The following is a 26,403-nucleotide window of genomic DNA, read 5'->3' as shown; positions in this document are numbered from 1 at the left end:
ATGTTAAACAGTAAGTCAGAGATAATGGCACAGAATGAGGCAGATGCCGGGGAGAGGGGAAGGGAACAAGACTCATCTAAAATTGAAGAAGGTCTAGAGCTTTCTGTGGCCAGAACTCAGATTTATTCTCGTTTTCCACTATCATAGCCGTGGTTTTTCTATATCAAGCACATATAGTTAAAATACACTATCCAGAAACACAAAATAAAACAAAGTACGGCAATTGTTTCAAGATACAACATTTTGAAGCAAAATAGTGAGCTTCCATAGAAATACAATGCCCAGTTCTGTAACACAGTGCAAAAAGTCAGTACAATCACTTCTATGAAAATATTTCTGGTGTAAGTGCACATGTGCAGGTAAGAACGTCAGTGTGCAACCAGGTGCCTACAGGCCACTTACATACATTTGTCTACATTTAATAAAAACCATAACATTTGTATTCGTATCTTTGAAATTAAAAATTGTTTGACATTTGAGCTTGCCAGCATAAAAGCCTGGCAGTTGTCATCCTGCAGTTATAACAAAAGAAAGGTGGACCAGTACTGCTATTAGGTCTTAAGCCATATGCGATGTAGAATTGGGCACCTACTCCATAGTTACTTGAATTCTGATCCACTGTGATTTGTTAATGTACAATACTAAAAAAATTCAACACTAGACTTTCTGCAAGCTTATTGTGGGAAAAAAACACCAGGATGGATTTATAGCAAAAAGCAAGAGTAATGGTTTGGTGGGTCTCTCTCGAACTCTCAGTTTTCTACTCATATTCCCTTCTACGATGAAATCTCCCACCCCTTCAGCCTCAGGCCATGTCAATGCTTAACTGGGAACAGAATTTGGAAACTGTTTTTGAATGCATTTCCAGCAAAACAGGCCAAAGACTATTCAAAATTAGTTTTGTTTGGAACAATATTTAAACTCACATTCCAAATTCTATTCCAGGGCCAGTGTACATGGCATCATAGTCAAAAGCTAATACCAAAGCTACAAACTTTAGCTGTATGTGCTAAATTCCCTGCGCTTTCAGAATATTAAGACCAGTTGTCCTACCACCAACATTCCCTATGATCTAATAGATCATTTTTCAGCATCATTGCTTTGTCTCAGTAATTATTACAGTTTTGATTAACTAGTTCGGCGCCACAAAGAACACTTAGCACATTAAGATGAACCTGCTATGGACAACCAATCCCAGAAACATAAGCCAGCACAACAATGCAGTCCTGAGGTTTCCTTACACCACCCCATTAAAGGGATTAATCTATTTGTGCAAGTTTTGTCTACTAAATTTCAGTGATCTGCATTTTTTCATGTCAACAGCATCATTTTAAGTAGCTGATATGCAGATTGCCCACCAGGACAAAATTCAGCTAGTAAAATGTAAATTTGTTTATATGGGATAAGAAAAATTTTAGGCATGGGCTTGTGTCAAATTTCAGATCCAGATCAGAACTTCACCGAAGTTCTAGGGGCTTGGGTCTACCTCTAATATACATATGTAAAAGATACATACACTTTAAAGCACATGCATGCATTTTGCCTTAGGGAGTATGGGCAAGGATGAACCCCAACAAGCCACTTTACAAAACCTGCAGTGGCCACATGGCATCCTGCCATCAAACAACATGCTTTTACTTGCACAGTGCTACTGAGTATAAACAAGGCCACTGTATATTCAGGATTTAGGAATGACAGATAGAATGGTCTTAATGTGTAACAATCCTTTCTCAGATTGACTAATGCACACAGCTTGCCTGATAGTCCCGATCGTTATTGTAGGGTTGTTGGTAACCTTACATCATCAACCCTTTGGATGCATATTTAAAGATAAAATAAAGTTAGTCAAAGGAACATGTCAGTTTCAAGCTCCCAGGGTGTCACTGCAAACAAAAATGATAACGTTCAGCTACAGTGTGCCATCTCAAACCTCTCCTAAAATAACGTTTCCAATCAGTTCAAAAGTGATTTTATGTTCTCCTGTAGAAACTTGAATTTGAGGGACCAGATCCTCAGCTAGTGTAAATCCGCACTGATTATTCCCTTGACATGTGGGACTATGCCAACTTGCCCCACCTGAGGATCTTATCCAAGGTCTTTGTTAGTAAATTTTGATCTTTTCTGTCTGCTAAAAACATTGATTTACTTCCTAGTTTCTGACAGATGAGCCAACAAAAGCTGCCTTGTTTGCTATCATTATCTAAGCTGTTGTAAGTAAGTAGCAGCAGCATTTTACAATAGGGATTGTTCCGTGGCTTGTGCTCTCTTTGCCATCTACAAAAATAACAGGTGTGCATAAATGAATATATATGTATGTTTCTCAGAGACAAAGTGGTTAAGCTAAAAAATTAGGGTTGAGAGGCGATAATGCAGTAGATAAATTTAAGGTAGGCCATATTCTAGGCCTAAAACACTAACAGTGTGAGTACCGGAAAACACATTTCCATATCTACTCCATGAAGTACTGATGCGTCAACAGATCATCAGAGAATACTGCCCACATCCTAACACCGCACAGATTGGAGCAGAAGTATGTGTGTTCCTGTGAGACTTTAGGCCTAATTATTCATCAGTGAATGGCAAGTTTCCCATTGACTTCAATGGGAGCAGGATGAGGTCCAAGATGAGGTATGTTGAACTAGTTCTATAATTTGTGTTTAAAGGTAATGACTTGTTATTTTCTTGGTCAAATTCATTAGTGAAATTGTTGTTTGTACATTCACCGAATAATACAACATGAACTAAACGAAAGAAACCTGCTCAAGGGCAAGGAAGTGGGGTTTTAATTTTGTTTTAAATAAGGTGCTTTTGAAAAGCCCACAAGGGAATTAGGTGCCCAACTCCCATTGACTTTCAGTAGGAGTTGGGCACCTAATTTTTTCACATGCTTTAGAAAATACAACTGTTAAGCCAACATACCCTTTTCTAACACTTAAACAGATCTTGAAAGGGTAATTTTTCCATCTGAACAACAAGCAGGAGAAATTTAAGAGATACTGTGATAAATATATTTGTTGTTTTGCATATGTGAATATATACGGTTTAGTTTGCTTTTCCTATCATTAGGAGCAGTGTAGCTAGAGGGTATAATGAGGATGCTTTACGTTTATATGAGTTTAAGTGCATTACTACAGTATATTTTACTATGACATTGTGTGCTTTGTAAAATAAAGAGGGTTTGAAAAAAGCAATATATATTGAAATGATCTGCATGAGACATCAGACCCATATCATCAGATATGGGCTGATTATTTTGATAACCCTTTGTTTATCCATGGTCTACTTAACGCCAGATTTTTGCCTGCTTGCATGTTCAGAAATTGCATATATTTGTTTTTTGCCCAACCTTTCTGAGGAACACACAAATCCTTTGCATTTAAAAGAAGCAATTAATAAAATACAAATTATACTTCTGCACCGAGTTCTCACAGAGAAGCGGAAATGGTAGGATCCTAGATATACTTTTCATTGTAAAATTCAGTCCAGGACTACCAGCTAGTCATCATCATCCTCAAGCTTAAGCTTCTTTGTTTTAGGGTTGTTCTCACAATGGCGCCGTTTCTGTGCTTTTGTCTTCTTTGCAGCAGAGTTCTGGATAGTCTCAGAAATGTCTTCTCGTACGTTTCCACCAGTCCCTCCAGAATTAGAAGACTGAGGAGATTTGACCTGTGGATCATAAACACAGCTCAATTAAGACAGACTCTCTTTCTCCTTCCTCAGTACATACTGAGGACGTACTATAATGATCAAGCTTTATTAAGGGTGATGCAGAGAGGAGTTCTTTTTGTGGCCATTGTTCTACTCTTTTACAACAGCATCTGTGAGATTTTCCTGTGGCATGTCCAAATTTCTTCAAAAGATAACGTGCACAGGGCAGCATTAACAGTGTATTATGCCCACAGTACCTGCTACATTCAGAAGAATGATTCAGCTGAACCTGAAATACCCCTTTAAAGGCAGTAACATCTTTGACAAATACATAGAATATGTTGTTGCTACATCATATTAAGCTGCTGTATGTAAGATACTTGAGATTTTCAGTCTAGTCAACAGAGTTATTTCATCCATTCAAATGATCAGTTCCTGCTAACGATAAAGCCAACATGGCTGTTGAGCAACCAATTGCACCCTCATTAGAGCTGATCAAGGGTCTGATTCTGTAAACTCTTGCTCACGTGGCACAGTTCTTACATGAGCAAAATGTGGCAGGATCTGTACCTATTTTAACTTTATGTCCAAATAGCTATAGAATGTAAGTGGTCCCTAATTCTATGTAAGTGCCATTCTTGTTAATCTATATTTTAATTGGGGATAGAGAGGCAAGTTGAAATAACATTTACAGACTGATTCAGTCATATTTAATAGTGACTACAGCAACAATTATTTTAAATAAGTCTAAACACTGGTCCACATTCTTGTTACATAACAAGATGTTAATTCCTATTACCTCAACTAAAATTGATAGCATTGCTAATGATTTGCATAGGTATAACTGGAAAGAATATGTTGCTATAGCTACATAGCTTTCGACTTATTGTCAAAAGGGTTTCAAATATAAATCAACATCGCTATAATGCCTAAATGTGGAATCTGTAAACTTATGAGAGCTGTAAGACGGTTCACAATGACAATTGTAAGTCTTGTGGTTTAATATTTATATTACCTGTAATTCTATTCTTGCTGAAATATGATTCTAAATGCATTCATCACTCATGTTAATTCCATTGTATTACACGCAGTGAGAATGAGCAAATCCGTTCAGGTGAAATGTAAAGAGAACACAACACTTCTGAACTTTTTTTTAAAATCAGTACTGAACTTTTCCCCCCTCCTCCTCACCCTCCTACATTTTGCATCTTAAAATGTGTAATTGGAAAGACACTATTGCAAAAAGGATCAAAAGAAACATATTTAATGAGGTAGGGGGGAAAATACACTGAGGAAAAAACATTCTTAATTTTACACATAGTAAACAGGCACTAACCAGCTGTGGTAAATACTAATGGAAAAATAGTCAGTATATATATTACACACACACACACACAAATACCTTGTCAACACTTTTTTTGTTTGATCTCCCGGGCATGGTGATAACATATGCCTCATTTTTTAGCAGATCAGCTTTGGGTCCAATTTTCAAGTAGGATATTGTAGCAAATGCTGTGAAACTGAAGTCTTCCCTGCAAAAGTTAAGCCACAGTCACAGGAAAAAACTGGGAACAGGAGTAGTGTGAGCAGAATAGATATGAGGGGGAAATGTGGAGACATTTAGGAACTGTTATGAATAGATGCCCCACTAATTCCTTGATCCTGTTGCACCCATGCAAGCAAATAATCACTGAATTAAAATGGCAGTTGGCAGGATTGTCTCTTGAATTAAGGTATAAAGTGCCAACTTTATTTTGCTGACTTTTTGGCACTTCTCATTGATCTAGTGGAGTACAAATAATATGACATCTGGACACTAAGCGAGGGAAAAAAAAAAAAAACATTTTGACTCAGTCAACCTTCCTGTCCTATCAGGCTCATAAAGGTCAAGTGTGTAAATCCTTTGTCATTTTTTGTTCACGATGGAAAGTTAGGATCACGGGATGTCAGAGTCCCATATATTCAGAGGTCCTGATGTTGAAAAGAAAGCAGCACACATCCATGGAATCACAGGTTACAAAATGAAATCAGTGTCATTTTCGTTGTGTTTTCTTAAGTCTCACATGCCACAGTAAACCCCTAATGGTGTAATAGGTTCTGCACAAGCAATTTTCTTTGCCCATCTCATCTCAATGCAGTCAATGTGGTGCTGCACAAGTGCAACAGTTAGTTTGCCTCAGTGGCACTTGTTCCAGGATTGGGGACTATCATTAACAAATTTAGCATTTACCCCCCACCCCCACCCCCCAAAAAAGCAGCAGCAGCTTTTTCAAACTACAAAAGCAAAAGTATTACTTTAAGCCACAAATGTCTTTTTTTAAGTTTTCAACTTTTCTGTCTTAAAAATGACAGATTATTTTTCAAGAGTAAACAGAAAAATAATATTCTGTGCAAACTTTTTATAGTCAGTTTAGAAGCTTCTGAAATGAAGGAATTGCTAAAACATCCACTTTTGTGATATTATACCAAAACAGCACTGTTGCAGAGAAAACAGGTCAGTAAAAGCTTTGGTATCCAGCATGCTGGAGGCATGGGGGAGCTGGTTAGTCAAAAATTCAAGTTAACTAAGAGTTATACTTACCAATGGAGGGAGAGAGTTTGGGTGTGGGACGGGGTGGTCAGGCAGGAGGTTAGGGTGCAGGAGGGATTTCAGGGTGCCAGATCTGGGCAGTGCTCACCTTGGGTAGCTCCCCACAAGTAGCAACATGTCCCTCAGATGTTAGGTGGGGGTGCAGCCAGGCAGCTCTGCACACTGCCTCTGCCCGCAGGCACCTCCCCCAGAGCTCCCATTGGCCACAGTTCCCAGCCAACGGGAGCTGCAGAGCCAGCACTTGGGGAGGGGGCAGCGCATGAAGCAGCGGGACAACTGGACACCTGGCAACCCTATTGAGGATTTGTATTGGGAGCTATCAAAAATGCTGGTTTCTAGAGCTTTCTGGTTGATAAAGTGCCGGATAACCCAACTTTTACTGTAATTAGAAGATTTCAAAGGAAAGAATGAATGGCCACACATACTTCAGATACTGCTGCAGAATGAAATGGGCAATAACCCTCTCCAGTTCATCACGAGGGAGCGTTGGAGGAACAACATCAGCCACTCTTAACTTTGACACGCCTTTGCCCAGCCAGGCATCAATTAATTTCAGTGGAGTGAGTTTTTCACTCATGTTATCCGCTTGCTCTAGTATTTTGATTAGATCCCTGCAGTATCCCGTTACATCCATTCTCTCAAATGCTACAAGGGAAAGAAGAGGTTTATTACTTCAGAACAAAGCCTACTGTGCCAGAGATGTTTCTTTTCAATAAAATATAAATCAATTCTATACGGCTGGAATATTGTGAACTCGGATGTTTGTGATTATCAGGTATTGTTCAAGTCACATTTATGCTTGTACTTAATAATTTAATCTCCAATCCTGCAAAGACTTTCATACATGCTGAACTTTACACACTGAATAGTCCACTTCAGTGGCACTACTCCCAGCATAAAGTTACGCATGTGCTCAAGTCTTTGCAGGCTCAGGCTGGTTATTTTGTCAGTCATCTGAAATGCTGATCTACTACTGCAGCTTTTAGTATTCAAATTCTACCTAGAATTCTAGACCTTTCCCAGCTACCTTCTAATGGGAATAGGAACAACGCTGACATTTCAAATAATAAAGCTGATGCATCCAGCTAGTTTTTTTAAAATGGATTTCATAGTAGCTTGTCATGAATAAGTCTCCTAATTTAGGTAGGAAGCAATTTAAATCTCATTTGGACATGTGATGTGACTTCAGTGTTTTTCTTAATTGTGGCGTTTTGCTGACTCACAAACTAGGTAATATATTATTTGCAACTGGGTTCTCTCTCCCCCGGTGGTATTTATTCTGAAACATTTACAGAGCAGAGCAAAGTAAAGTTACACAGAGCTTTACTGCATATAAATTGAGGCAAGAAATGTCTTAGGAGTTTACAGACTAGAGACAGAATACGCATTTTTTTTAAAAAACAGAAAAGCCTCAAACAAATTTATTCCAATGGAAAAAAGGATAGAAATGGCTATGAGACAGACTGTAACAGCATCCAGTGTGGGTCACTGAAAGGAGTGTCTTTCACAGAAAGTTGCCCAGACCCCGACCTAATGCTACTAAGGTAAGGTTCCCCACAGACATGATCTATGACAGGAGATTGAGAATAAAATAGCAATCAGACAGGTCATCCTTCAAATATTTTTCACTGACCAGTTCTTATTAGATACAGGTCCAAACAAAAACCCAGGATCTGAATATCCAAACTAGGCTTACGTTCAGTTCCAGATCTGAACTTCACTGTTCAAGCCTCATCTCTAATTATTATCAAATACTTCCTTACAAAAATAAGAAGTATTGTATACAAGCAAATTCCAAAAATGTTATGCCAAAAAAGTCATTCAAACATCTTCATACGTGTCTCTCCCAGCCTATCATTTGAAGAAAAATAAAAGAGAGAGAGAGAGCGCACACGAGTGCACAGGGAAGGAATGTAATCCAGTGATCAGAGCTGGGGACTGGAGAATCAGGATTTACTCCAAGCTGACACTACACAGGGCTATTGAGATGTTTGGATCGCTCTGAAATCTTTGGACGACAGGTGCTATGTAAATGGTAGGACTGCTGTGTTTACATTCCCTCCTTCTTGAGTACTCTTTCTATTCTTAATATAATATTTCTTTGAGTGCAAAGAAAAAGCACTCAAAAGTTACAAAATGCCAGAATTAAGGTTGCCTGTAACCTTCGTTCTGCCCCCTTGTGTACATGTATGATGGATTAGGGCTGCAGATTTGTCCTGGCACTTTTTTAAAAATCACAGATCAGAGTTGTCACAGTTACTTTCATAAAAGTCACAGATTTAGTGACTGCTCCGTGATTTTTGATTAAAAAAATGCCCTGACAAATTAAATTCAACTATCCCGCTTCAAAATTATAGCATCCCAGTGTCCTTCTCCTCCATTGCCCCCTCACCCCACCAAAGGGGCACCAACTGCTTGCAGCAGCACCCTCTATTCTGGCACTGCAATGCTAATCCTGGGCTCGTCAGAGGGGGATCCTAGGAAGTGGGTCTTGAGCCTGCCCCACACTCACCTCCAGCACAGGTAGCAGCAGCTCCTGTGTCTTGCAGGGCTCGGTTCAGCTCACTACCCCGGGTATCGTGACCTGGCACTTGAGATCACAGCACTGCTCAGGTTTGGCCGGCCCTCTGTCGTGACTGGGTCAAATTCGAGTGAATGGTGCTGCAACCCTGTGCACCTGGTTGTAACACCACTCACTCAGATTTGGCTCGGCCATCCCACCCCCACTCATGACAGAGGGGCGACAGAACCAAACATGAGTGGCACTGCAATCCTGTGTGCCAGGCAACAACGCCCAGCCCCATAGGATAAGAACTGCCACTGCAGGGTGAGTGCAAGGTGGGCTTGCTCTCCAACCCCTCTCCTCTCCCAAGACCAGGCCAGTCAGATGACCCACCAAGAACCTTTCCACAGGTTAGTCAGAGAAACCACAGTATCCATGAGTTTTTACATCACCATGACAAGCCTGTAGCCCTTATGTGATCAGTCTTTAAAAACATGATCACACACTACTTTTCCCACAGGACCCCTGCCTCATTCAGTGCAAAAGTAACAGAGCAATTGTAGGCTGTCATCCTCTGTGTGGACCAGCACTAGAGGGGGGAATAACACACACACTTTGCCAGTGTTTAATTGTTGACAGCAGAGGAATGGTGAGATACTGGAATGTTTGGTTCCATTTCAGGCTCTGAAAAATAGCGTGCTCCAGTGGGCACAGGCCCTTCTGCCTATTCCTCTTTCTTGTCCTGTCCCCTCCAAACCATCCCTATCCCAGTCCTGTTTCTTTCCCATCCCTGGCTCTTCATTCCAATCCCATTCTCCTTGCCCACCACAGTCCCAGGCTGCACTCCTTAGACTTGCCTCCCCACCATCCCAGCTCTGTCTCCTTTCCCAGTCCCAAACATCTCAACTCCCAGTTTCTCTCTTCCCCCACCCCCACCAGGCTCCATGTCCCAATCAACTCCTCTCCCTCACCCCCAATCTCCATCTAGTCCCCTCTGCATTTAAATCAGGCACATTTCTCCTCCATACAGCCTGGGCACCAGCAGAGAATCATTCAGAGCACAGCTCACAGCCTCCCTGCTCTCTGTTCCAGAGCCTGCCCTAACCCCAGTCCAGAGCAGCAATTACAGGGAAAGTTCTTTTGATCATCCACAACCCAGGCTTAACCCCAGTCCAGAGCATGCTAGCTGCTCTCTGGTGATGGCACATGTGCAGTTTGATCACACATTGGGGCTGGAGCATGCCCAGTGTGAATGGAATCTTCTTTAGAGATTTTAGCTGCTGAATTCTAAATAGTCTCTACTGAGCATGTGTGAACATAATTTTTTTCCAAAGAGATAGGCAAATTTGGGCAGATTTGCACAGGGACAGCAAAAAGGCACATCTGACACAAAAGCCACCCTGGCCAAATTTCAAGTGCCTGTTGCAAAGCATTAGGGCACTAGAGCTTCTCAAAGAAAAGGACATCAGAATATATTTTTAACCTGGGCAAAACAACATGTTTTCCCTTAGTCTAGTTCTTGAAAACAGCTGGACTGTTTTGGCTGAAATTTAAGAATTCAGCCCAAGGAAGATACCCAGCAGCATAGAAAATTTCAGCCCAAATGGTTAAAGTTATGCAAATTTATAAGCAAATGAAAACAGGGTCTTGCAACGGGAAGTGTTGAGCAACCTTAAAAAATAGGCATGGCTACTACCCTGCCTATATGATTGACCGATTAGTTGAATTCCCTTTTAGAAGGCTTTAAACATCTTGTCTAGACTGGACATTTCTTTGAAGCACATAGTAACCCTACTGTCTGCTTTCAAATTAAACATCAGTTTACTTACAAAGCTTCTCTCTACAGCAGTTATCACACATTTTGTTGCAGTTTGCAGAATCCCACACTTCATCAAAATGCTGAGCAATCAATACGCGGCGACACCTGAGAGTATAGAGATATAGATATAGAGATATAGATATATATATTTATTTTAGAGATGAGGCAAAAGTAAGATTGTAAAATACTAGGTGCACATATATATTACATCAAATGAATGGTGCAGAGAAAGCCACTTAAGTGATCCTATCTTGTCTCAAAAAAAGAAAAAGCGGTCACTCAAGAAGGAAATACTGTTTTACTGTGGCATTCACTGCTACGACTATTGTTGAGTGAACAGCTTATTTAAATAGAAAAGATTAGTTACATGATAATCAACAGCATCTGCAATTCCAGTAAGTAGGATGAAAATGACAAGGACTATTGATACTAATGCTTCAGAATATCAATTGGATTGTGAGATTAGGCCAAGATTTTCCCCTACCCCTGTTGTACAGTATTCACTAAACTGGCAAGACCATTGTCAAGGGCAGGAGTTCCACCTTCTTCTGAAGCATATCAGATTAAACAGGACTCTGATCCAGTCCGACTATTATGTACTGATATCTCAAAGCAAAATATTCCAGCACATACACTGAAAGGGGCTTGAAACCTACATGCTTTTGGCTGATTTCTTTTACAGCTGTAATACAAACTACTTCTACCATGCACATTTTTAAAACAGCGAGAGAGCGTGAGTGGTAAGTTAAACACTCTTATTTCATATGCTATATCAAATGTGATGAGCTTCAGATACACAAATCCTGGCATATGTGACTGTTCCCTATTAATATCTATAAACATGGAAGAAAAGTTATTTAAAAAATAAAAAACACACCAGAAAGCCAGAATAACTTACTTGTTCATGTTGTGGCAATAGGATACCATATCATATAGTTTCTGTTGCCCCACAGTCTCCATCACTACCATGCTGCTGATTCTGAATATATCTCCAAAACCATAATATAAAATGCAGTCAGCTTTCTGGTCATCTCGACCTACAACGCATTTGAAACAACACCATTTAGACTTTGCATTTAGACTTTTCACAAGTTTAGGAACAAAGAAGAAATGTTTTATGAATATGCAAAACGTGACCCAAGAACCACTTCATGCCAACTGGCAAGGGAGTGCAAAGGATTTACAGGAATCTCTGGATTCTGTATGTATATTCTGGTTCAAAGGATGTACAGTGAGATCTCAAAATGAAAGCCAGTGTCACACTGGTCATCATCATCATTGTGAAATGTACGCAGATACTATGTAAGGAGTTATGTATATATACACACCCTGAAAAGTATGCTCTCAAAGTCTGTAACAAGGAATTAGTCTCCAGTACAGTCTTAATGTATACATCAGAAGTCAATGGAAGCAGAGATAGGCAAGCACTGGTGCTTATGAAAAATCCCTCCTGAAAAACATGCATTGACATTAATCCAATTCAAATGAATTTTTATATCAAATATTTGTTGGCTACACAATTTCAGCCATTTTAATAGGCCTCCAAGAGGGCCAACAAAAAATAATTTAGTACAAAGGCAGCTTTTTAACGGCCACTACACCTCCTGATCTATCGAGGATCAAACCCTCAAGTGCTGCTATCACATTGTGAAAATACTCTAACGAAGCATTCTATTTAACAACAATACTGCTTTATCTAGCTAGGATGAGTGACAATTTTTCCTTTTGATTTTGGTAGGACTACGTACTGTTGGGTGTTCGCATGCACTGGTCTCCCATTCCCATAACCTTGGCAAACCCTGAACACTTATGAAATTTTATCACAGTTAGGCATAAAGAATCATTTCATTTGGATGCAGGGAAAAAGAGGAAGGTTTCATGTTCAAAGACTATAGGCCAAAAACTCAGCCATATGCAGATGGAGTAAATACACCCCACATGGAAGAGCGAGTCAAATCAGTAGTGTGGAAGTATAACATTGTATAAGTATAGCGTTGTATAAGGGGACATGCTGGATACATTGTATATAAGAGGGCATGCCAAAACATGTTACAAAGTATCTGAGGGAGCACACCTAGGGACAGTTAGCTTTTGAATGGAGAAGCAATTAAGATAGAGCCAGCACGTCTAAGAAGCAGGCATCAGAATGGAAGGTGTGAAGGGCAATTAGTCAAGTTAACTGGAAGCTGTTAAAGGAGATTGTTAAGGGTGGCAGGTAATTGAAGATACATGACTGGTCTCAGGGATCTCGAAGGGTGGTGACTAAAATCTTTTTTCTTCTTTTGTCTGTAACTTCTCTGTAACTTGTCCTCCAAAAACCTTATAAATTAAGAGACACAAGCCCCACTCGGGGGGCTCACTTCTAAATGTATTAGCAGAGCAGCTTTGCTAATAAAACAGAGTGGTCTGATAAATTGTGAGTCTGAGTCAAACTTTGACAGTAGTTACATAAGCAATGGCATAAACTTTCATAAAACAACGTTTAAGTAGGTGTAAGCAGCACCAGCGTAATGGGAGTTTACACTAAACAACCAGGGGCAGCAGTTAGAGCCATTAACTGGTGGTCCCTACCTCATCAGCTTTAATTCATTCACGCCATCATCCCTGACATGACCTGCGAACAGTTCAGTACTAGTATAAGCAGATGCAAACTCCCATTGATTTCAGTAGAAGTTGTGCCTTTTTTATGCCAGTACTGAAGCTGATGCCTAACATACATATGATGAAAAGGCAGTGTTCAAATCTCAGCCAATTGCTTCATGAGGTCTTCAGAAGCCTTCCACATAACTTCAAATCCTGTCCCTGAGTTTGTGCATTACTACCGAGCCAAAGGAAAATCAGCAACTGTCCAGCCTTCCAATTATTGAGTATCACTGAGTTTTTCCTCAGTTTATGCTGTTGCATTCTCCCTCTTCTATGTCACTATTCCCTCTGAATCAATATCTAACCAACACTACAGCAGGTGCTACGGGGTATTTCTGTGGAAGATGTCATTTTTCAGATGAAACAAAACAGAGGTCTTCATTATTTATGGTCGTGTAAACATTCTTTTAACTCTAGTGTACTGACCAAATTTGAACCAATCAAAATTCTCCCTCTAATTTCAATTAGCTAGGATGATATTACTCCCTTTTAGCCCTCAGATGTGTAGTGTTGGTGTGCACTGGTCAATAGCTGATGCTCTATACCCAATAGGTGGCTGCATTTTCATGGTGAAAGAAATGAATCTTGTATAGAGCTCAGAGATCACTTGAGAGAGAGTTTGGGATGAAAAGCACGATACAGTCATGGGTCAAACATCCCAAGTAGTTATACAAATAGCACACATCTGATCAGCCAACAATTTGCATGTCATGAAGTAATTTTGGTAACAATGGGTGTAACAAAACAAGAATCTGCTAAAAAACAAAAGGCAGAGGGCCAGATTTTCATTTATATTAAGGCTCTTTTACACCACTCTGGCAGTGTAAATAGCCCTTACAGTGAGTGTAAATGTAATTTATGCCCACTTTAAGACCTCTTTAATTGCCAGAATGGTGTAAAGGGGCCTTAAGTGTAAATGAGAGCCAGGCCAAAAGCACAACATATATTAGCATACGAATGGTCATACTGGGTGAGGCCAATGCTCCACCTAGCCCAATATCCTGTCTTCCAAGGCCAAGCGCTTCAAATGGAATGAACAGAACAAGGCAATCAAGTGATTCATCCACTGTCCACCAGTCCCAGCAACTGGCGCTCAGCGGCTTAGGGACACCTGGAGCATGGGGTTGCATCCCTGACCATCTTGACTAATAGTCACGGATAGACCCACCCTCCATGAATTTATCTAATTCTTTTTTAACTCAGTTATAATTTTTGCCTTCATGACATCTCCTGGAAATGAGTTCCACACAGTGTGTGAAGAAGTACTTCCTTTTGTTTGTTTTAAACCTGCTGCATATTAATTTCATTGGGTGACTCCTGGTTCTTGTATTATATAAAGGGGTAAATAACACTGCCCTATTCACTTTCTCCCCACCATTCATGATTTTATAGACCTCTATCATACCCCCACCCCTTAGTCACCTCTTTCCAAGATGAATAGTTCCAGTCTTTTTAATCTCTCCTCATAGGGAAGCTGTTCCATACCCCTCATCATTTTTGTTGCCCTTCTCTGCACTTTTTCCATTTCTATTATATATCTTTTTTTTCCAGATAGGGTGACCAGAACTGTGGGCATCCCATGGATTTAAATAGTGGCATTATGATATTTTCTCTTTTATTATTTATTCTTTTCCTAATGGTTCCTAACATTGTTACCTTTTTTGACTGCTGCTGCACACTGACCAGGTGTCTTCAGAGAACTAGCCATGATAACTTTAAGATCTCTTTCTTGAGTGGTAACAACTAATTTGGACCCGATCATTTTATACATTTAGTTGGGATTGTTTTCTCCAATGAGCATTTATCAACAATGAATTTCATCGGCCATTTTGTTGCCCATTCACGCAGTTTTGTGAGATCCCTTTGTAACTCTTTGCAGTCAGCTTTGGACTTAACTACCTTGTGTAATTTTGCATCTTCTGCAAACTTTGCCACCCCACTGTTTATCCCCTTTCCCAGATAATTTATGAATATGCTGAACAGCACTGGTCGCAGTACAGGTCCTGGTAGGACCCCATATTTAGCTCTCTCCATTCTGAAAACTGAACATTTATTCCTTGTTTCCTGTCTTTTAACCAGTTACTGAACCACGAGGGGACCTCCTCTCTTGCCCCAGGGCTGTTTACTCTGCTTAATAGCTTTTGGTGAGAGACTTGTCAAAGGCTTTCTGAAAGTCCAAGTATACTATATCCACTGGATCACCCTTTTGTTGACCCCCCCCCAAAAAGAATTCTAGTAGATTGGTGAAGCATGATTTTCTTTTACAAAAGCCATGTTGACTCGTTCCCAATAATCATGTTCATTTATATGTCTGATAATTCTGTGCTCCACTACAGTTTCAACCAATTTACCTGGTACTGAAATTAGGCTTACTGGGACGGCCTCTGGAGCCTTTTTTTTTTTTTAAATTGTTGTCACATTAGCTATCCCCCATTCATCTAGTACATCAGCTAATTTAAGTAATAGGTTACATACCACAGCTGTTAGTTCTGCAATTTTATATTTGAGTTCCTTCAGAACTCTTGGGTAAATACCATCTGGTCCTGGTGACTTATTACTGTTTAATGCTCTGTGTCAACATACTGCAATGACAAATCTGTGATGGGATGTACAAACCCCATGCTGAGCCTGAAGGGGTGAAGGGACAATACTGCGCTCAGGTAGCCCTACCTCTCCAGACCTACAAAGCACACTTTAACTGGAAAGGAAGCTTAAAAGGGAGCAACTCAGTTCAGAATGGGGAGGAAGACAGACTTACTCTGCAGTCTCCTGAATAAGGATGCTGAAGAAGCCTCCATGTGAGGAAGAAGACTGCCTGCTGAGACCCTTTGGGACTGAAGGTTTAGTTGTCTTTTCTTTTACTTATATTGGACTTGGAGATGCTGGGGGAGGACCTGGCCTCCCCTAACAACTGCCCTTGTTGCAGGAGAGGCATAAGCTTCATTTCCACCCTAGCCCTTTCCAGTGTACAAGGAGGGTCTATTCCCTACACACTCTAGAAAGGAGAGCGTAAGGATGTTAAGATAAGCTACATACAAGGGTTAGGAACCGGATTGAATGCCTTTCCCACTGGGAACCACAGGACTAGAAACCGGATGCATTAACCACTGGGCCACCTGGCCCTCTGTGAACTCTATTACAATAGGAAAACAACGAACACAATATTACTGGTTTATGGAAGTCTATTCCCTTTATCAGTAGGAGCCAACTTGTTCACAATACCTGCACGTCCACTCTCTTGATAGTAGTTCTCCATGGATTTGCTCATTGAATGATGAATTACAAACCTCACATCTGGCTTATCAATTCCCATGCCAAATGCAACTGTTGCCACTACCACCTGAAACAGGAGTACAACCATTAAACCATCAGGATACAGATTTATATAGTTATTTAAGTCTGATAGTTCTATAGAAGTAATTGTATACCTAACCTGGATTTCATTGGCTGCCCATCCCTTGTGAACTTTGGTCTTATCTTTGGGCTCCAGATTTGCATGGTAAGCATCTGCCTTAATTCCCAGTTTCCGCAAACTAATGGTAACTTGCTCTGAGTCCTTCTGTGAAAAACAGTAGATAATTCCTGTACCAAAGAAAAAACAAAAACCCCACTTTTTTATGGCAATGAACTGTTTAAAAAAAATGTAAGTGGAATATATGCTTCATGTTCGTGCAAGGTGCAGGATTAATAGGCTTGAAGATAACATCCCCTGTCTGTCCAAATGACTGATAAGACATGGGGAAAGAGTGCAAAATTTCCCAACCACTGACTCACTAATATGCTTGGTCATGCAAAAGCAGAAAAAGCAGTTCAGTCTCCGCATCAATTCCAATTTTGGACTCTCTGCTTAAATAGCAATGGTATTTATAATAATAAACAACATTACAATACCACCATGGTCTTATATAGCACTTTATCAGTAGACCGCAAGGTGTTTTACAAACAAGGACAGTGTCATTAGCCCATTTTACAAATAGAGAAACTAAGGCACAGAGAGGGGAATTAACTGCCCAGCGTTACTTAGCAATCCAGGGAAGAGCATCACAGCTAAATACAAGATCAAACAGATTGTCTAGCAAAAGTATTTAGCACATATTCTAAGGGGCCATTCAAGGTGAAGTGACTGTTAACTCCTCTGTAGTCACAGGACAAAAAGGGGGGTTAGTGGGTTACAGATTGTTGTAATAAGCCATAAATCCAGTGTCTGTCTTTATGGTTTTTAGTGGCTAGCGAAGTTATGAATTTAAGCTCCCCGGCTCATCTTTTGAAAGCCTTGTGCAGGTTTCTTTTGAGGCTGAGGACTGATGGCCAGATGTAGAGTGATCACTTTGTGAAAAGTATCCACCCACAGGTGATAAAAACATCCTATCATTTTACTGTGCGAGTTCATTCGAGTGCGTAACAATTGTCTGGTTTCGCCCACATAGTTGTTAATGGGGCATTTAGTGCCCTGCATGAGCTACACCACATGTTGTAAGGCCCTTGGATCTTGAAAGGTGTGTTGATCATTGTAGCAGTGAAGACAGGTCTACAGGTTTGCATCTGTTGTTCTGGCAGAGTCTGGTGCCGCTTTGAGACTGTGTATCCTGGTCTGTGGGGAGCTTGCCTCTGAGTAGCTTGGAGAGGTTGGTGTGTCATATGAAGGCAAAGAAGGGGTTCAGGATCCCCATCCTGAAAGAAATCTTTCCTGAAGCCCCTCCTCTGGCCTTCATGCTCTATCTAAAGACACTGGATTTATTACAATAATCTGTAATCCCCAAACCCTTTTTTTGTCCTATGACTACGGATGTGTTAACGGGCCATTTCACCTTGAATGGTCCCTTGGAATATGTGCTTACGCTAAACTATTTATTCAATCTTGTATTTAGCTATGACATTCTTAGTACCTTTCCCAGACCTGAAGAAGAGCTCTGTGTAAACTCAAAAGCTTGCCTCTCTCACCAACCATAAGAAGTTGATCCAATAAGAAATATTACTGCACCCACCTTGTCTCTCCATTTTCCAAAGCGTTTTAGTTCTAACAGGGTATTTTGCAGCACCTTTAAATTGCTTTCATAATACAGCTCAATGTATTTTAAGCTACCACTCAAGGGAACTTCAAAAGTTTTATTATTATATGTATTGGAGCAGTGCCCAAAGACCTAATCAGGATCAAGGCCCCACTGTGTTAGGCACTGAACACACACAGGAAGGCACAGGCCCTATTCCAAAGAGATTACAATCTAAATAGACAAGACAAATAGTAAGGGACAATACAATGTTGGAAGTACATATCTTGTTACTTTTGTTTTGCGTTTAAAATTGGATGCTTAATGGAACGGGGTCTTCTGATTGTGATGAGTTCTCGATACTTTGGAGCAGTTCCATAAAATAGGAGGTTGCCTAAAAAGATCTCTTGTACAGGTTTCATTGGACTGTATACTAATTGTTGGACTAAAGAGAAATTCAGGTCACCATACATGGAAAGTCATCCATTTATCCAGACCATTTTAGCAGCTTTGGACAAATTTTCTAAATTCCTATTGCCGGGGCCCTCTCTCCTAGCTACTTTTTTTTTTTTTTAAATATAATCAGGAATTTATCCCTAGGAAATATCAGAGTGATTATTAGTTGCGGGTAAGAGCTGAAATTACTCAATTCAGACAGCTGCTCCTGGGTCCTGATTTGAAATTATACCGAGAGAGGTATTTAATACATTAAATATAAAAATCCTATATTTTCAAAATTTACAAGTCAAACATTTTATTGTGAAATCTGGATACAAGGTGGCTTTATCGAGACCTTTAACCAAATTTGAGAAGTTGACCGAGGAATGAAATGTTTAATTTCTAAAATATATACATTTTTGATTCAAAAGATGTTGATTAAAAAAATACAGCCAATGAAAAGATGGGAGAGGGATTTGGACAAAGAAATTGATCTGTAGGAGTGGGTTTCTATATGGGGAAGGGTATATACATCTTCAATTTATAAAAATTACTGTATAGATGGCATTTCACTCCAATTAACATCCATCATATTTTTTGAGGTGCTCTGTTGGAGAGGTTGAAGGGAAAATCGGAACATACTTGCACACATGGTGGATGTGTCCAGGAATTAGATTGTTTTCACAGGAAATTCTTAAAGAGAATCATCTTATGAAAAAATGCCAGCTTCCAAGAGATCCCGACCTAACTTATTTAATGCTCCAGTAAAGGATCTACGTTTTACACAGAATGACAGATTAATTCATTTTTGACTGTTAGCAGCTAGACTATGTATTGCACATTATTGAAAATGTGTAGGATTCTCCCTCCCGCCCCCAAGAATTGTGGCTTAGTGAAATATGCCCTGTCTTTGTACTGGGAAAGCTTTCTCACCAAATACGTATACAAGAAATGCACCAAGAGAAGGACAGCTATTTAGAAATTTGGTCACCGTTTTTAGCCTATTCAGAGGAGGAGGGTTCCCAGGCAGCAACCTTTAGCCAGGTTCTTTGAATATTAACCTGATCCTGAACAAGTGATATACCATTTATTAGGTTAGTTTTATTGTAACTTTGCCTTAAATAAAAAGTTTAAAAGCATTAGTTTTTATATTGTTTACCTGAGAGCCCTTTGTATCTTCCATTGATGATCTTAACAATGTCCTCAATGAAGTCCTCGCTGTTTGAAGGTTTTTGACGAACCTGGAAAAAAAAAAAAAAACATAACACACCCCCACCACATTGCATATATTACCAAAGAACTCTTAAATGGCCACTCAGCCAATTTGTTATACTCCTATTATTGTACTCCTCCTAATACAGTAAACTCATCTATTCTTCCCTTTGACTAATTTAAATTTATTCTACAGTTTAAAGATCCATTACAACTAAAAAGCTCACTCAGAAGCTTCCCAGTGAAGAATGTGAAAGGAACCACAGAAGTTCCCAACTTTTCCAGACAATTGCACCAGTTTTCTAAACTAAGATACTGGCTGTAGCAGCCAGTGCTTGCCACCTGCCATTCAACTATGAACATTCTTGTCTGCCAAACCCCACTCTCACAATGTATGGAGCAGCCCAAATTCTACGAAAGGCAGGAAGATACAAATTTTAACAAGATGTCATGGTGAAGCACCAAGGCCAGCTCAGAAGCTAGCTCATTAAAATAGGAAAGGATAGCCTCCAATATTATTAATCACAAAAGCCTTGAGTCCAGTACCAGTACACAGCTCCTGGTTCCCAGCTACTGTTTAGAACCAAGTTGGCAAAAATTAGTTTGAAGTAAACTTTAAAAAAAAAAAAAAGGACCATCTAAGTCATAAGCAAAACAGACCAAGAACACAAATACTTGGATAACAGGGGAAAAACAAACAAAAAACAATCCAATCTCATTGTTTTTGTCATACTCCTGAGTTCTCTCCTGTTTTGTTGGGTTTTCACCCGCCCCATCTCCACCTCCACTTCTTTGCCTTTCATTTCTTTGTCCTCATTTCCTCAGACAGAAAAACATTCAAGAGAAATGAATCGGCCAAAGATTTAGTTTGGAAGAATCCTGTGGGAATTAAACATTTCCAAAAGACCCAGAACAAAATTAGCTATTATTTTTCCTCAAGATAAACTAACTATTAGAACACTATCTTCCGGCAAATAAACCACCACCTCAGAGAGCAAAATATTCTCAAAGGCACCCAGGGCAGTTAGGGGCCAGACTCTGACTGAAAGTCATAACTGTCTCTGATGCCCTCATTCTGCCCTAGAACTATAGAATGAAATTCAGTCTTCCAGAAGGCGTAACATACTGATTGTTCTGTGTTTGTCCAGCACCTAGCACAACGGTGTCGTGGTCCATAACAGGGGCTCATAGGCACTACTACAAATCAAATCAATAAATACCTCATAGTAAAGATTGGGCCGGTTGAAAGATGCAGTAAAGGTAATGCATTTCTGAACACACAAAATTTTCTGAGCATCCTTCAGAACATGACTTGTTGCAGTTGCAGTCAACCCAATCAATGGAGCATTGGGAAATTGTCGTTTTAAGATACCAAGTGACTTGTAGTCTAAATAAGAATAACGGAAAAAAGATTTTGTTTCTTACACCACCCGTGATATATTAATACATCAAATCTGCAGCAAGTTAACAAGTAATGACAGAACTAATTTACAAATCCAAATGAAGTGATCAGCAGGCAGTGCCATATTGACCTAGTGGAGTGACTCGCCTTGTAACAGATTTTTACCTAAATTCAGAATGTACTGTTAATTAAAATGTATCTAAGTTAAGAGAATTAGAAAACAAAACTAACATTAAAAAACCCTAAAACATACATAATTTATATTTTGATTTGTGTCAATTCTAACAAACAATTGCGGTCATTAGCAAAAAGAGATAAAGGCCATTATGTGTCATTTGTAAGCAATACTTTCTTTAGTAAGAAATTTAAAAGAAAAATCAGGAAGAAGTTTAGTAGATGATACTGTAGTCATCTGTACCCTGAATCACAAGTTCTTTCATACGCGGAGAAACAGCACCTGATAAATACTAGTTTTATGCAGCTGACCAGACAGGAGACCAAAATGCTGCCCAATTTTTCTTCTTGTAAATTACACTAGAGGTGAATAAAGTGCATTCCACGGAATTCCACCATGTAGCAATGGTATTTTCACCTTCAATACGGAGGTATTAAGCACCATGAAGAGAGTTGCACAGACTTGTATTTTCCACAGGCAGCACATCCATATTAGAGATGACAGACACAATCCGTTTATGCAAATGAGGTGCAACTCTCAGTCCCCTGGAAAATTGCCAATGTAACCCACAGTTAGATTTCCCTGACTTAAATGAACTTGGGCCTTTAGACAAGGCCATAAATTATTTATGAATGGTACCGAACGAATGAGGTTAAAAATCTTTGAGCCAACGTACAAGTATTTTCTGTGTTGTGTATTGTGCATACACTTCACTATCAAAAGGAAAACATTTCCCCTCATTTCAGACCTAACTCATCATTTATTTATGCTTGAATAACTTTGAATATATATTTCTGGATGGGCATACCAGGCCTGAAGTCATGTCCCCATTGACTACAACAATGAACCTCGTCCACAGCAATATGAGCGAGCCTCCCTGCTTGATAAGCTTTCTCCAGTTTTGACATAAACATTTTGCTTTTTGCAATCTTCTCTGGAGTAACATAAATGAGTTTTAGCTGCGAATTCTTATCCAGCATTTCGGTGTGAACCCACTTTACATGTTCCTGTTAAAAAACAAAGAAGGAAGTTGGAAATGGACAAACCAGATCATGCTCCTGTTCCTTAGTTCTAGAATAAACGGTGATTCAATGCACAAAACACACTGCTACACCTAGCATAAAAGACCTTGCAGGTGACCTATCTATATCTATGTAGTTACATAGAAAGTGATTATATTTTAAAAACAAATAAATATTAGCATTATTTTAGAAAAAGGAAGCAAATATACTCTGAATATTTGTACTGTATTATTTAGGGGGTTTATTTTCTTTGTAAAATATCAGGTGTCAACCACATCTCTGCTGCTATGTTTTGAGAAAAAATTCCTTAAGAAAAACAAATATCCCAGACTGTAAACTTTATTACTGGATTTTTGGAGACATCCATTTTTGAAATGTGTTAGGCCACATCAAGGTATTAATCCATTAGGTCCAGTACCCTGCCTCTGAAAGTGGCTACTATCTAATGGTAGTTAGCAAAAACTACACACCCACACACAAAATGCAGCTCGTCATTTGGATAATGCCATATCGGGGGGCGGGGGGAGGAATCCTTTCTGCCCTTTGTGGCAGTCAGCTCATACCCAGAAACAAGAGATTTGATTCCATGTATATGAGTCTGCATTACTAAACATATTACTAAGTAACATAGTAATGGCCATCTTCTTTTAAAAAAAAAATCGAGAAATTTGAGAGGTATGGCCAAAGAAAATCACTTTAGCATAAAAAATGTGCATAACTACAAAATATTTTTGTGTCACTAATGCAGTCCCACAAAATTCTATTCGCTTCACGCAAGGTTTTTGCTTGTTTTATTGGTTTTAAACAGGAATGCAATATATTTGATTTAGATTAATATCATCATGGTAAGGATTGGCAGGAAGATGTCCCTTGGCTTATAAATTTACATTACAATCATTCAAAGCTGAGCTAGTCAATAAGAATATCCATATATATTCATAAATAATGTGAATAAAGGTAACTATGTCACATGACAGTTAAACATACCTTACTGCTTGAAGCATTTAATAAAGTTGCAGAAATTCTCAGCTGTTCTAAAACCATTAGCTGATCTTCCATAAGTGAGATCAAAGGACAGATCACAAGTGTGAAACCTGAAACAAATCATCATTCATCTTACTTATCTCATATGATTTCTCATTGGGGACTGAATTGAAACAAATAACTCAATTGCAACAAACAAAAGCACCACATAAGAACTAATATATCTAACCAAAGCAGGTCGGGTATACAGTAGCCACGTAAAGGGGACTAAACAACGCTAAGCAACAAGTTGGCTCCTTTTGTAAAAATTAGCTTTTTTTAAAATCCAAGGCCAATAAAAATGGTTTCACAATTAAAAAAATAAATAAATATCCCAATAAAGCAGTTGTTAAAACACAATCCTCTGCAACATCTGAAATCAAAGCACTTTAGCACTAAGAAAGTGAAACTGACTTAAAAACAAAAGCTAAACTGGCTTCAATGATTTACATTGTACAAATTGAAATTCAAGAAGTAAAAGATCAATTTTAATGAGAAAAAAATTGGATTTTTAAAATCTCACTTTTAATTAGCTAAAGATGTTGTTAGGAACCTAGACAAAGAAATTTGTTTAGAACAAGTGTTTGCAAGATCTGTGCCTATGTTTTTAAGCCAACAGCGTCCCTTTAAAGTGAAATACAGAAAACAAGCAGAAATGTATTTTTAAGATAAGTTTGTGTCTCAAAATTGTTGCTCTTTCTTCCCATTATTGGGAGTTATGTTCCTTATTCCAAAGGATACTTAGCATTAGACAATTTTATTTACAGTAAATATAGCATTACATCTCTACAACCAACCATACAAAAAAGATAAATCCATGTACTGGTACATGACATTTATTCTCATATACCTTCAGAACATACTGCAGGTAACTGATAGCACAAACTCTTTCCACCTCCAGTAGGCATGACAAGAAATATATCCTTTCCTGCCATTGTAGCATTTATTGTTTCAAGCTGCAGAGACCTAAACTTCTGCAGTTTAAAGCTATTACGAAATGTAGTTTTGATCTTCTCATACCACGGGAAGTCTGTAAAAGGGAGCAAGCAGTAAAAATATGTTTTATAAGCTAGAACATCTAAAACATAAAAAGGAGAGCCAATTAAAATATAGAAGCAATTTTTACTGAAAGTAATGTGGTGTCACATCAGGCCAAATTTTCACAAGACGAAAAACAGTACCCATAAGATCTGCACATATAAACTGAAGAATAGCGTGCATAAGTCTATGACTTGCATGAAAACATGTTGCAGATCCTTTGAAAATATAAACACAATATGTCACCAAGCGTAGGGATTTAGTCACCCTGTAATGTGTATTAATGCTCAAAGAAAGCAGGTACACCACAAAGTACTCTAAAATGCTAATCCTTAATTCATAACATTAGTCCAATGAACATAAATGGAAAAAAGCATTATGCCTGGTACTCAATGTTTACAGGATTAGACCCTACAACTGTACCTGATCCTTTAGTTATTTTTCAGGGTGCTCTTAAACCAGTGTTCCTCAAAGTAGAAGGCAGAGAAACAAGCAAATCCAGGGAAAATATACAATGAGGAATATTTTTTTTCTTTTACGGCCAACAGAGCCAGAGTCTATTTACCTGACCAAAATTGCCCCGATTATACCATACAAACTCAAACATTACAGTGGATTATGTGGTAAACCTAGGGGCAGAATCTGTCCCAGTATACTTAACAGATACCCCCGCCCCACAAAAAAATTTCTAACTTCCGATTCTATTTAGTAACTTCAAGTTCCCAAATTATGATTCATAATAAGCAAAAGACAAAACTGATGATAATCAGTTATTAGAAGAATCTGCCCAGCAGAGCCCACTTCAGTATTCAGGAATATCTGAGCAAGCAAATATAAGCTTCACTCTATTTAATTAAAATGTAAGGCCAACCAACCAAGACAACAACAAAAACTTCTGGCAAAAGGAAATAATAAAATTATCCACATGGAAATCAAAAAGCAACTCCGTGAAACACAGATGGGCCAAAATACCAAATTCTAACTTTCATTATCTCATCGACATTGATAAGTCTTGGTACTTTCTTCACATTAAATGGTAAAGACGATAATAATTGAATTTGATTTTGTAAACCTTGTTTGTTCCATGCCTCAGCTGAGGTTTCGGTTTCTTCACTTTCGCCAGCCTCTGAATCTTCTGAAAATTGTTTTATTTTATTCTTTAACACCGTCTTCTTATGAATAAGCTCCTGTTGTCTTTCCAGAAGTTCCTGAATCTGGATCTCTACTGCCTGCAGCTCACTATCAGTGGAAACCAGCTCCTCCTTTAGCACTGAAGTGAGAGAGGTAGAAAAATATAACATTCTAACATGTATATTTTGCTAATTACAATTTCAAATCACATTAGATATTTTGCGTCCAGTGGTTGACAGCAATCCAATCTACAATCAAGAGTGTCTGGAAAAATGGACAGAGTACTCTCTTAGCTACCTGACAGGCCTGTTGCTGAGTTTAAAATATTTAATATTCATAAGGCACTCTGAAGATGTAAAATGCCATATAAATATATTAATAAACCACAACTGTACTCTTCTTTTCTGCAGCTTAGGAGAAGTCTGCCACACTGTCATGATGGATGATTACCTTGTTTGTTGCAGAAAAATCATGTCATAGTGTAACTTCTGAGAAATTATATTCACCCTGGCACAGGAATGGACTCTGATTCATATATTCCAAGGACTGACGGGACCAGTGTGATATAATAAGATCTTTTTCATCTTGTGATCCTATAGTCAAATTTGGCCTTGACCACTTTTAGTACACAGGGATGAATGGTACCACAAATATTCCATCTGGCTCTAAATTGGGTGCACAAGCTCTGTCCAGCTGCACAGTGAAAAGTCTTCATATCAGGAACAACATTAATTCCAACAGAGGAGGGTGAACCGAGGATGGAAGCAGGGG

At 39.0% G+C, this 26,403-nt stretch overlaps 1 protein-coding gene across 1 annotated transcript in view; it reads right to left on the bottom strand.

Annotated features, from left to right (window-relative positions):
- Positions 1-100: 100 nt before the first annotated feature.
- Positions 101-26,403, bottom strand: part of RECQL (RecQ like helicase) — a 30,975-nt gene continuing 4,672 nt past the window's right edge. The window contains exons 3-15 of the mRNA XM_077826534.1: positions 25,574-25,771; positions 24,314-24,493; positions 23,428-23,534; positions 22,227-22,425; positions 21,062-21,228; positions 19,789-19,870; positions 16,637-16,785; positions 16,426-16,543; positions 11,459-11,597; positions 10,571-10,665; positions 6,664-6,883; positions 5,051-5,180; positions 101-3,666 (exon numbers count right to left, since the gene is read on the bottom strand). Of these exons, the coding sequence (XP_077682660.1) occupies positions 3,496-3,666; positions 5,051-5,180; positions 6,664-6,883; positions 10,571-10,665; positions 11,459-11,597; positions 16,426-16,543; positions 16,637-16,785; positions 19,789-19,870; positions 21,062-21,228; positions 22,227-22,425; positions 23,428-23,534; positions 24,314-24,493; positions 25,574-25,771 (1,955 nt within the window). The 3' untranslated portion in view covers positions 101-3,495. The remainder of the gene's footprint in view (positions 3,667-5,050; positions 5,181-6,663; positions 6,884-10,570; positions 10,666-11,458; positions 11,598-16,425; positions 16,544-16,636; positions 16,786-19,788; positions 19,871-21,061; positions 21,229-22,226; positions 22,426-23,427; positions 23,535-24,313; positions 24,494-25,573; positions 25,772-26,403) is intronic.

Source organism: Eretmochelys imbricata, chromosome 1 (assembly GCF_965152235.1).
Source record: "Eretmochelys imbricata isolate rEreImb1 chromosome 1, rEreImb1.hap1, whole genome shotgun sequence".
Lineage (NCBI taxonomy): Eukaryota > Metazoa > Chordata > Testudines > Cheloniidae > Eretmochelys > Eretmochelys imbricata.
This window is presented reverse-complemented; position numbering and strand designations above follow the sequence as displayed.